The 11,981-nt window shown below is 35.5% G+C and overlaps 1 protein-coding gene across 1 annotated transcript; it reads left to right on the top strand.

Moving 5' to 3' along the window:
* Positions 1–5,470: 5,470 nt before the first annotated feature.
* On the top strand, positions 5,471–8,421 carry LOC114306991 (G-type lectin S-receptor-like serine/threonine-protein kinase LECRK1). Its single transcript, XM_082908105.1, has 4 exons — positions 5,471–5,483; positions 5,599–5,772; positions 6,651–7,958; positions 8,135–8,421. Exons 1-4 carry the CDS (start codon positions 5,471–5,473, stop codon positions 8,419–8,421), a joined length of 1,782 nt encoding a protein of 593 aa, XP_082764231.1.
* The last annotated feature ends 3,560 nt before the right edge of the window (positions 8,422–11,981 follow it).

Here is an 11,981-nt window from a genome sequence, read left to right as displayed (position 1 = left end):
CGCAATTAATATTTTAAAAAGTGTTTTGAACTTTTAAATTTTAAGTTGTATTATGAAATTTTTTTAAATTTGTTTTTTAAAAATATTAAAAACTATAAAAGGAATTTTTATTTTTATATTTTAAATATATAATTTTTATTTAATTTTTTTTATTTTAAATATTTTATTTTATTTTGTAAATATTTTAATTTTTATATTTTAAATTTAAATACAACTTTACACTCAAATCATAACTAAATACATAACTTGAAACTCCATGCTACTTTCAAAATTTTACAATCAAATCGTAACCAAACACATAACAAAAAAAAAATTAAAATATTTAAAAATGTATTTATAAAATAAAAAAATTATTAAAATAAAAATTGCATATTTAAAATAAAAAATAAAATTTTTAAATATTTTAATATTTAAAAAAAATATAGTACACAAATGTATGAAATATAGTGCACATTAAAATAAATAAATAAATATTTAAAATATAAAATATTTATCATAACAAAAATAAAATTAAGAAAATTTTTAAATATTTTTAAAAAATAAATCTAAAAAATTTCAAAATAGAACTCAAAATTTCAAAATATAACTCAAAACTCACAACCAAATAATTTTTCTCTTTTTAAAACTGAACTCAAAACTCAAAACTCAAAATACGACTCCATACTCAAACCATAATTCTAAAAATAATTAAAAAAAACAAAATAAAAACTATTATTTTGATTTTTTTTTTAAAATAAAGTCTTGAAAAGAGTTTGATTTTAAGTTTTGAATTGAGTTTTGAGTTGTGTGTTTTTTTATGAGTTTTGAAAATAATTTTTGAATTGAGTTTTGAATTGTATATTTGGTTATCTGTTTTGAAATTTTTAATTGCAATCATAATTTCAAAAGAGAACCAAACATAGGCCAAGTTTTTTCAAGCCCATTGCTAACGATGATGGCAATTATGTAGAAGAACCCAAACATCACCAAACACAACTAGAAGAATAAGAAGAAGAAGAAAAAAGAAAGAAAGAAAGAAATGCGACAAAGGAGGAGGAGAATCACCCAAGAATGTGGCAGTGACGGTAATATGCGGCGATGCTGGCGGTGTCTAGGGTTAGGTTTTGCGGAGTGGTGTGGATTGAGAAAAGATTGATTTGTGTAAAGGTTAAATGTAATTGACTAAAGAGATAAAACTATAATAAAAAAAATTGAAGGAAATGATATGCATTGAGAGAATTGAAGTTATGTAAATAGAATTTATTAATTGAACTTAATACCTAACATGTACTACTCTAAATTAATAGGTCTACATTTTCAATTTTATTTTCACACCCCAATCTATTAATTCATGATTCTCAAATTCTCATGCTTTTTTAACTATTCTTAGCAGCAAAAAGTACAAATTTTGAAACTAAGACCATCTCCAATGGTTCATCAAACCTTGCATCAGATTTGAAATTTGATGAAAAAGTCACTTTTTTAACTCCAATGGTTTCATCAAATTGATATCAAAATGAGAATGGAACAAAAATTTCATCAAACTGAGAACACGCACCAGATTTCAGTATTTCACTGTGCTTGACTGTTGGGGTGGGCCAACCGGTCAACCAGTCGGATGTCCGGCCGGTTGACCCACCGGTCGATCGGTTCCTTTTCAAATAAGTAGGTTCAAACCGGTCAAAAATGTTCAAACAGGTGAAAAGAAAAAAAAAATTAGTCTTACCGGTCGATCTACCGATCAACCATTCCCTTTTAATACACGATTGGAATATTCCATATTAGATTGAGAAAATTAACTTTTTTTTACTTAAATTTAATGAAAAATTTAGTTCACCGTTAGAGATAAAAATTTCTTCCACAACTTGTCAAAGAATAAATTTAACCAATAGAAATCTTGTCAATTTAAAAGCGGAAGCAAAATTTGACCTTACTTTTAAATTTGGGCCCTTTTCGGACAATGCATTTTAGACCTTTCAAAGTCCATTTGTTAGACCCTATTAGGAGACCTTCCTTCTTTTTTTTTTATTATTTTTATTTTTTATATGTTAAAAAAAAAAAAAGAAAAAAAACTATTCTTAGACAAGAGCCCCATCAATTTGTCCAAATGAATAATTTTTGGGGATTTACTCACCAATCCCATTGGCCAAGCTTATTAATCTCTAAATCTTGTTCATTTTTTTACCTATTAATATTCTTAAAAAGTGTTATAACAAAATAAACATTTTTGATCCCATTGGCCAAACTAATTAACCTATAAATCTTGATCATTTTTTTATCTAGTAATATTGTCAAAAAGTGTTGGAACAAAATAAATATTTCGAATTTATTGATATATTAAAAAAAAGTGTCCAAGACTTTTAAATATTTAAGCTCATCACATAGGACTAACTCATAATTTACCGATAATTTTTTATGGACACTAACACTATTACTGAAAGCGCAAGAGATCATATATTATGATTAATTTTCAAAAATTAATAATATTTGAACATCTAATGATATTTGGATATATTTATTTGAGTTTTTAGACAATCGAATCTCATTTACACATGAATATATGTATATATTTTCCTCAGATAGCGTTAGTATGTTAGTAAGTATAGTTAGATTATAACTGAAAGGCCGCCGTTGCTCCATCAACTCGAATCCTTAACCTCTCACTCATTATACCCTAAGGTGTAACTACTAGACAATTGGGTCACACCCCAATGTTTGAATAATTTAAAAATTACATTAGAAAAGAAAAAAAAATAGTATTTTTTTACAGTCTCCTAATAACCTTTAAAATTGGGAGACGTTGGAAAATAAAAAATAAAAAATTTGCGAGGCCATTTGACAATAATATTGTTCCTTTTTTTGGCCTAACTATTTGAAATGAAGTCTTTATTTTTGGATTTTAGACAAGAAAATCTTTTTATTTTATAGGCTTTGGACAGCGAGTATTTTTAAACTTTAAAGCAGTTTTTGGTTCATTAAAATAAAGGTAGAATCGAATGATTAAGGTAGTTTTTGGTTCATTAAAATAAAGGCAGAATCGAATGATTATTTTAACGGAATGTTTATTCTCACATTTAATTTATTAAAAAAAATAAAAAACAGAATTATTTATTATAAAAGTAGTGTTTGGCTCAGGAATGGTGGAATGAAATAAACATTCCATGTCATGTTTAGTTCATTAAAAAAATACAAAAATGTCTAAGAACACTATATGTGGCGGTGGGCCCTATTCATGAATGATTTGATATATGTCTTTTTTTTTCTTTTTTTTTTTGGCTCAATGCCACATCATTAGTACCATGGTTAGAGCTCTAAATTTAGAGCTGCGAATCATTGCTCAAAAAAAATAATGAAAAAAATATTACAAATGAAATCATTATTTAGCATTAAAAAAGAATGGTCATTTCATTACATTCAACTTTTTATTTTAATGAACCAAATGTAATATGAGAGTGTAAAAATGTGAGGCAAAAAAAAAATTATAGAATCATGGGAATGTTTATCACTTTAATTATTAAGGGTGAATTATACTAATAGTCCATATAGTTTGGGGCTTGTATCATTTTGGTCCCTGACTTTTCAATTGTGACACATTTGACCTTGAATTTTGAATTTTGTTCCAAATAAAGAAAATTGAAGATTTCATTAGATTTTTCAAGGGTAAAATAGTCAATTTGATAAAATATAAACTAATTTGACAAAAATAAATGTCAAACAAATATTTTTGAATTTTTAAAAATTATATCTACCCACTAAAAATAAAATTATGTAAAATTGATAAATCTTTTAGATATTTATTTTTTTACCAAATTAATTTTTATTATGTGTTTGGATGATGATCATGTAAAATTAATTTTAAAAAACTAATCATGTAATTTTTATTAATTTTTATCAATTTTACATAATTTTATCATTGGTGGATAAAAATAATTTTTTAAAAATTAAAAATATTTTTTTGACATTTATTTTTGTTAAATTAGTTTACATTTTATTAAATTGATGATTTTGCCCTTGAAATTAAATAATGATAACTTTAATTGTCCTTATTTGAAACAAGTTTCAAAATTTAAGGTCAAATGTGTCACAATTAAAAAGTCAGGGATCAAAGTGATACAAGTCCCAAACTATAGGGACTATTTGTGTAATTTGCCCAATTATTAATGTTGAAAAACTTTACCACTAATTTATAATTTGTTTTGAAAACTTACATTGAATTACAATTTTTTCCAAAAAAAAAAAAGAAAAAAAAAAAAAAAGGGAGGGAAAAGACAGTGATCTTAGGCAACCGCCTATCTGAATGTGTTGTAATTTTTCATTGGTAACACAACCACATAATACTCCACAAAGGCGTGTTTGATTGGGGGATTGGAGGGGGGACTATCCTATTTGGATTACAATTCAAATAATGTTCCTTATCCGTCGTTTGATTTTTTTTTAGTCCGCCGGACATGGAGTCCGGCCGGACTCCATGTCCCCCATATGGGGGACTATTGTGTCCTATGGGGGGTGAGATAGAATGTGGGGGACTATTCACTGTTGGGATTAGATGCGAAAATGACCATTTTGACCCTCTACTATTTAATTATGTATTATATTTAATAAAATTCAATAAAATTTAAATGTCTCAATTTAAAAATAAAATAATTTTATTTAACTTTTTATTGATGTTTTATTTATTTAAAATTTTAAAATAATTTTTTATAGATATTTTATTGATGTTTTATTTTAAAATTTTGTTTATAATTTATTTAATTTCATTATTTAAATTTTAATATGTGTTTTATTTAAAATTTTAATTAAAAAATAATATAAATTTTTTATACAGGTTATACAGTATTTTATTAAATCAAATTTAGTGGTTATTTATTTATTTAATTGTGTAAAAAAATAAATTTATTTAATTGTGTAAATAAACAAACACAGTAAAGTTTTGCATGTAAAAAAAATAATGATTTGTTATACAGTAATGATTTAAAACAAATTTTATTGATATTTTATTTATTTATTTATTTAATTTAAAAAAAATGAATTTATTTAATTTAAAAAAAATGAATTTATTTAATTAAAAATAATAAAAATATTAAAGATATGTTTAATATTGCTATTACTTAGTAAACAATTGAAAAAGGGTAAAATAGTCTTTTGTTCATTTATCCTATCCAGTCCGTCCAGCCAAACGTTGGATTCACTGAAAATAGTCCTATCCAAATATCTAATCCCATGAAAAAACAAATACAGGATACATACCCAATCCGACCAAATAGTCCGGGGGATTCACAGTCTCAGGACTCAAGTCCGATGGATTCTAATCCTCCATTTTCCAGTCCGTTCAATCAAACACACCCAAAGTGTTTAATAATTTTTATGTTAGCACAGAGGTTGTTGGTCTCCTTTTGTTTCTTGTGTTTTTTTTTATTATTTATTATTTATTTATTTTTTATCCGAAAAAAAGATATCATCACTGCTCTGTTGTGGGCGTAGGCCTGGAAAAATGTCTATTAGCTGTATGCTCTATAAGTGCGTCTACAAACAATAACAAAACTCTCTCTCTGTCTCTCATGGCTTCTATTATTGTTGTTGTTGTTGTTGTGCTGTTGATCTTCTTTATCCTCTTTGCAGCAATAGAAGCTCAAAAAAAGACCTCCAATCTAATAAGTTTGGGTTCTTTTCTGTCCCCTGTCAGCAAACCCAATTCATGGCTCTCACCTTCAGGCCTTTTCGCATTCGGTTTCTACCCAGAAAGGAATGGATTTGCAGTAGGAATATGGATAATTGGCAACCCAACCAACCAAGGTTTTAAAAAGCGGTCGCAACCGTTATGTAACGCCGTTACGTAACGGTTTTGGTAGTTACTGCCACTCGTTACGGTTGCTTTTGCAGTGTGATTGAGATTCACAGGTGTGTTGGCCGTAGCGGCTGCCGTAGCGGTCGTAACGGTGCCGTAATAGCCGTAACGGCCTGTTACGCACCGTTACGTAACGGTTTCAAACTGTTTCTTTCGAAAAAACACACAAAAAAAAACTAAAAATGGGGAAAGAGGGATAGAGAGAAGAGGAAAGATAAAGAGAGAAAATGGAGAAGTAAGAGAGAGAAGAAGGAAGATGAAAAACATATTATTAATTTATTGAAATTGTAATCTATTCCGCTGCTATCACTCAACCATTTTGTTTGTGTGTGTCTATTTATATATTGTTTGAAAATAATAATAATAATAAGTGTGGTCATTATCTATTTGGCTTGGTTAAAATATGTATATATATATTTTGACTTTTATTTATTCTCTTACTTTTGTCATTGTTTATCTTATATATAATAGTTAGTGATTGATTTTTTATATAATATAAAGTCATTAATTATTAAAATAAAATGTAAAAAACTCAGTTTATAGTAATTTAAAAATATAAAATATATTGGATCATACTTAAAAATTGACAAAAATTGATCGGTATATATTTTTAACGTAATAAATATGATCATGGAAAAAATATGCGTATCGGTAAGTTTTTTTCAAATTGTACGAAAAATAAAAAAATTCACGATTCCGGTTACCGCAATCGTTACACTATGGCCTTTACACCCCGCAATCGCAACCGAGTCATCCCACCGTTACAGCGATCGCAACCGCTTTTCAAACCTTGCAACCAACACTGTTGTCTGGACTGCAAATCCAGATTATCCTCCTGTGTCCTCAAACTCCACAATTGAGTTCACCAGAGACGGTAGGCTCATTCTAAACCATACTCAGCAAGGCACAGAGTTGGCTATTGCTGATTTCATCACTCCGAGTCGCGTCCTCTCTGCTTCAATGCTCTACTCTGGCAATTTTGTGATCTATAACAACGATTCTTCTGTTATTTGGCAAAGCTTTGATTTCCCAACTGACACCATATTAGGAAACCAAACTCTCTTCCATGGTCAGCGACTAGTTTCTAGTGCATCAAGCTCCTTCGACCACTCAAGTGGTCGTTATCGTCTTCAAATGCAGGTTGATGGTAATCTCGTTGCCTTCCCAATAAACTGTTTCGACTCTGATTTTGCCTACGCTTCTGCTTCAGCAAGTTCACTCCCAGGAGCAAATGGCTACTACAACTTGACTATTACTATTAGTAGTCTTCAACTACTCACTTTGGCGAAGGCCTCTGCCTCCGGTGCCTCCCCCCTTGTCATAATTTACCGTGCAACGCTTGACGATGATGGGATTTTTAGGTTGTATTCACACAGATTTGCAAGCTATAATACGAGCTCAAACGTGTTGATTGAGTGGTCTATGTTGCAGGATCACTGCAAAGTTTATGGTTTCTGCGGATTCAACAGTTACTGCTCAATCACAACCGGCACACAAGCTGACTGCTATTGTTATCCTGGTTTTGTTCTTGTCAACCCCAGTAAAAAATTCCTGGGTTGCTACATGAATTTTACTGAACAACATTGCAGAAACAAAGAAGGTTTTGGTTTAGTGAACATTACTACTTTGGAGAAATTGAGGTGGTTTGGCCTAGCTTACTCTGTTGTACCAGCAAATAACAAGGAAGATTGCAAGAAATCTTGCCTAGAAGATTGTTGTTGTGGGGCAGCAATGTATGTTAGTGGGCAATGCAACAAACATAAGCTTCCACTGAGATATGGTACAAGAAACTTGAGCGATTCTGATACATATACAGCTTTTGTTAAGTTTACTTCAACAACAGCTCCTGCTAAAATTCCAAATCAAATAGCCCCGCATAGTCCATCTGGTCCAATGGTTGTGACTGAAAACAAAGGGCATCTGATTTCAATTCTTGCTGGAAGTTTGGGTTCCTTTGCATGCCTATGTATTGTCATTGCAATATCTAGTTTCTTCTTGTACAGGCACCGAGTTCACAAGTATAAGAAGCTATCGGACAATGCAAAATTCGGCCTATCTATTGATGAGTTTAGTCTGCGATCGTTTTCTTACAACGAGCTGGCAGAAGCGACACAAGATTTCAGGGAAGAGATGGGTAAGGGTTCTTTTGGAACAGTTGCGCCTACACCTAATGGCTTAAGCCGCTGTTCCCATTTCCTCGCTGACCCATCATGCAAAAGGTACGCCGTTAGAGTGAGTGCGCTTTACTAATATAATAGAAAGTAAAGGCTCTAAGCTCCGTTCCTTCGACTGATTGTTCGCATCATAAAGGGACTTTAGTATCAGGGGGAGGTAACAAAAATATTGTTGCGGTTAAGAGACTAGAGAATATTGTGAAGGAAGAGGGAGACATGGAGTTCCAGTTCCAAATAGAGGTGACTGCAATTGGGCGAACACATCACAGGAACCTGGTTCGAGTACATGACAGGAACCTGGTTCGAGTACATCACAGGAACCTGGCAGGAGGAAGTGTTGGATCATCCCATGTGAGCTCCCATTGGAGAACCCACTTTCTCCACCCAATGGAAGTGGCTCTCCCACTCTACCAACCCCACTAGAGAGTGGAAGAGGGTAGGTGGTGACCAATGAGGCTCTTCCCCATTAGTGTATAAATAGAGGTTGAGGGGAGAGTTGAAATATAGGGAGAACCATCAGAAATTGAGAGTGAGAGCTGTGAGTTGAGTGAGTTTCATCTCCTCCTCTGTATTTGTATTTTTGCTCCATTTTAGTGATAATTCTCATTTCTGTCCGTGGATGTAGGCATTGGGCCGAACCACGTAAATATTGTGTTCTCTGTGTGTGTGAGATAATTCTCTGGGTGTCTTTGATCCTTACAAGTGGTATCAGAGCCGGTGTTGTAGGTTTTTCGGAAAAACAGAGTGTTGTTCCAAAACTTACCCAGAAATCAAAGTAGTAGAAATCTGCTTTTGATTACACCACATTAAAGTACTCGACGAGACGAGCACAAAGGTGAAAACCGCGTCAAAAACAGAGATCGGACGGACATACACGCGCCACACGCTCCTGTGACGCCGTTCCCACGCGCTCCCAAGCGCCGCACGCGCCACACGCGCTTCCAGAGGTAGAAGACGCGTGAGTTCACGCGCTGCACGCGCCTCACGCGCTTCCAGAGGTAGACGATGCGTGAGTTGACGCGCGACACGCGCCGCACGCGCGCGCACCAAGCCGCCCAGCCGAAGCCGTGTTGACCAGGCTGAGCCGCTGACCAAGCCGCTGACCCAGCCGCTGACTGAGCCGCTGACGTCAGCCAGACGCCAGCCGAACCGGAGAAAAATCTGGTGCTTCTCAGGCGCACCAGATTCTGCCGATCTGAACCGTTAAAATTGTTTTGGCTTGATCGAAGCCATTTGGAGTTCGTTTTTGGTGATCCAATAGTGGTTTCTGACTATTTGGAGTATTCCGGACACATCCGTACGGTCAGATTTTGCAAATAAGTTTTTCAAAAATTCGCAGTTTTTATTTTGGCAATCCGAAGTGTTTTTCCGGCTAATTTGAGCAGTCCGGACTTCACAGCAAAGCCTGTTTTTCAAACAGAGATTACTTTCTGGATGATGGAGGAATCCACATCAGCTTCAGGGCCGATGATTCGGTTGAACGCTTCTAATTATGCGATATGGAAGCCGCGGATGGAGGACGTCCTGTATTGTAGAGATTTGTTCGACCCTATAGCGCTAAAGGGGGTCAAACCAGATGGAGACAAGGATGGGGACTGGACAAAAACCAACCGGAAGACTGTCGGTCAAATCAGACAGTGGATTGACCACAGTGTGTTCCACCATGTTGCCCAAGAGACAGACGCCTATGCCCTATGGATGAAATTGGAGGGCATGTACCAGTCCAAGACCGCACAGAACAAAGCCTTGATAATGAGAAGGCTTATAAACTTGAAGCTGAAGAATGATGTGTCTGTTGCTGAACACACCAGTGAATTCCACAGCCTTGTGAACCAGCTTGCATCAATCAAAATGGAGTTGGAGGATGAGATACAAGCATTATTATTACTCAGTTCCTTACCAGACAGCTGGGAGACGTTGGTGGTTTCTCTCAGTAATTCTGCACCCGAAGGGAAGCTGACCATGGGAATGGTCACAGACGCCTTATTCAACGAGGAGGCAAGGAAGAAAGAAATGGAAGGAGAGCAGTCCCATGCCCTTGTCACAGAAAGTAGAGGCAGAGATAGAGAAAGGGGCAGAGGTAGAGGAAGAAGTAAAAGCAGAGGGCGTTCACAGTCCAGACAGGACAACACGAGGAGGTGTTTTTACTGTGATCAAGAGAATCACGTAATAAGAGATTGCCCAGAGAAGAAGGCGGACAGACAAGCCAAAGAGAAGGCTAAGGGACACGGAGGTCCCTCAACTACAGCAGTTGCAGTGCATTCCTCTGACGATGAAGAGGTGATGCTTACAGTCTCGTCAGAGTTGAAAACACCCGGCTGGATTTTGGATTCAGGGTGTACGTTCCACATATGTGCGGATAGGAAGCTTTTCTCCACTTACCGAAGAGTCAGCGGTAGCATTATCCGGATGGCCAACAACACAGTGAACAGAGTTGTCGGCATAGGGACAGTGCGATTCCTTACTAAGGATGGAAGAAAAGTAATTTTATCTGAGGTCCGACATGTGCCAGGAGTACGGAGGAATCTAATCTCCCTGAGTATGCTAGATCTAAAAGGAAATTGTTTCTCATCTAGTGGCGGGGTTCTTCATGTACGCAGAGGTGATAGAGAAATGTTGCAAGGCAAATTGTGCAACAAACTGTATAGACTGGAAGGAGAAGTTTTGACAAAGATGAGTGTTGTCAAATGCCAGTCGAAGGGTACAAAGAGAGAACATACGCAACCAAAGCGTATGATTGAGCCAGGCTTTCATCAGGAATGGCGAAAACGGTGCATGGGAACGCAAGGAGGCAGTTCAAAGGTGCACAGATCTGAGCCAGTGAAGCCTATCTTGAAGAAAGTTCAGAGCAAAGAAACCAAATATGTAGAGACTATGCCAGTGAAGAAGAGAGTTTCTTTTGCTTCCGTGTTAGAGACATTTTGCAACCTCTCAAAAGATGCATGGAAGGGAGGGATGCAATCTCAAGTCACAAAGTGAGCTTTGCAATGTACTCCAATAAGGGGGTGCAAGCACTATGCATGGAGTTGCATAGTGGTAACTTGTACAGACCGGTGGAAGTTGTCTTGGCAGAAGGGCTAACTGTCAAACATCAGTACGGACGTACAAGTGAGACAGAACCGAACATCAGGGATTGCAGCACAGACAACGGGCGTATGAGATCGCTGGGAAGTTGTTCTGAAGTGCAGAAAACAAAGGCTGGTTGTTCAGAAATAAGCTCCGAGCAAGGAAAATTGAGGATGTTGATGTGTCAAACTCTAAAGTTTTCTAGTTGCTCCCGTGTTCATCATGCAAGGAGTTGCACGGTAATGCAAGGGTATCCCGAGCAGGGGGTGCAGGACATCCAATCAGGGGGTGTCAAGATATCTTGGTTGCGCAAGTTCAAGCATAGCAAGTGAAGATATCCGAGACAGGAAGCGTGGAAGAGATTTGTGGGAGATAGGAGCAGAGGCTCTCTCCAAATCAGAGAGTGGTGTGAGTTGAGTTGAGGATGTAGGATTCCCTCCTCCTCTTGTATCTCTGGTGTATTATCTCTAGCTTTCAGGGGATGCAATGTCTCAATGAGGAGATGAAGATTCTGTTGGTCTTTTGGGCGTGACAAGATTAGCAGCAGTGTGTGGACTGGATCACCTCACATGAGTTGAGGGGGTGATTTGTTGGATCATCCCATGTGAGCTCCCATTGGAGAATCCACTTTCTCCACCCAATGGAAGTGGCTCTCCCACTCTACCAACCCCACTAGAGAGTGGAAGAGGGTAGGTGGTGACCAATGAGGCTCTTCCCCATTAGTGTATAAATAGAGGTTGAGGGGAGAGTTGAAATATAGGGAGAACCATCAGAAATTGAGAGTGAGAGCTGTGAGTTGAGTGAGTTTCATCTCCTCCTCTGTATTTGTATTTTTGCTCCATTTTAGTGATAATTCTCATTTCTGTCCGTGGATGTAGGCATTGGGCCGAACCACGTAAATATTGTGTTCTCTGTGT

This window comes from Camellia sinensis, chromosome 15 (genome assembly GCF_055761805.1).
Source record: "Camellia sinensis isolate YWXY chromosome 15, ASM5576180v1, whole genome shotgun sequence".
Lineage (NCBI taxonomy): Eukaryota > Viridiplantae > Streptophyta > Magnoliopsida > Ericales > Theaceae > Camellia > Camellia sinensis.
This window is presented reverse-complemented; position numbering and strand designations above follow the sequence as displayed.

Coding starts and splice junctions, on each gene's coding strand:
- LOC114306991 (XM_082908105.1), top strand. Junction 5,773..6,650: donor TGGCAACCCAACCAACCAAG/GTTTTAAAAAGC, acceptor CTGCAAATCCAG/ATTATCCTCCTGTGTCCTCA. Junction 7,959..8,134: donor AGATTTCAGGGAAGAGATGG/GTAAGGGTTCTT, acceptor CGCATCATAAAG/GGACTTTAGTATCAGGGGGA.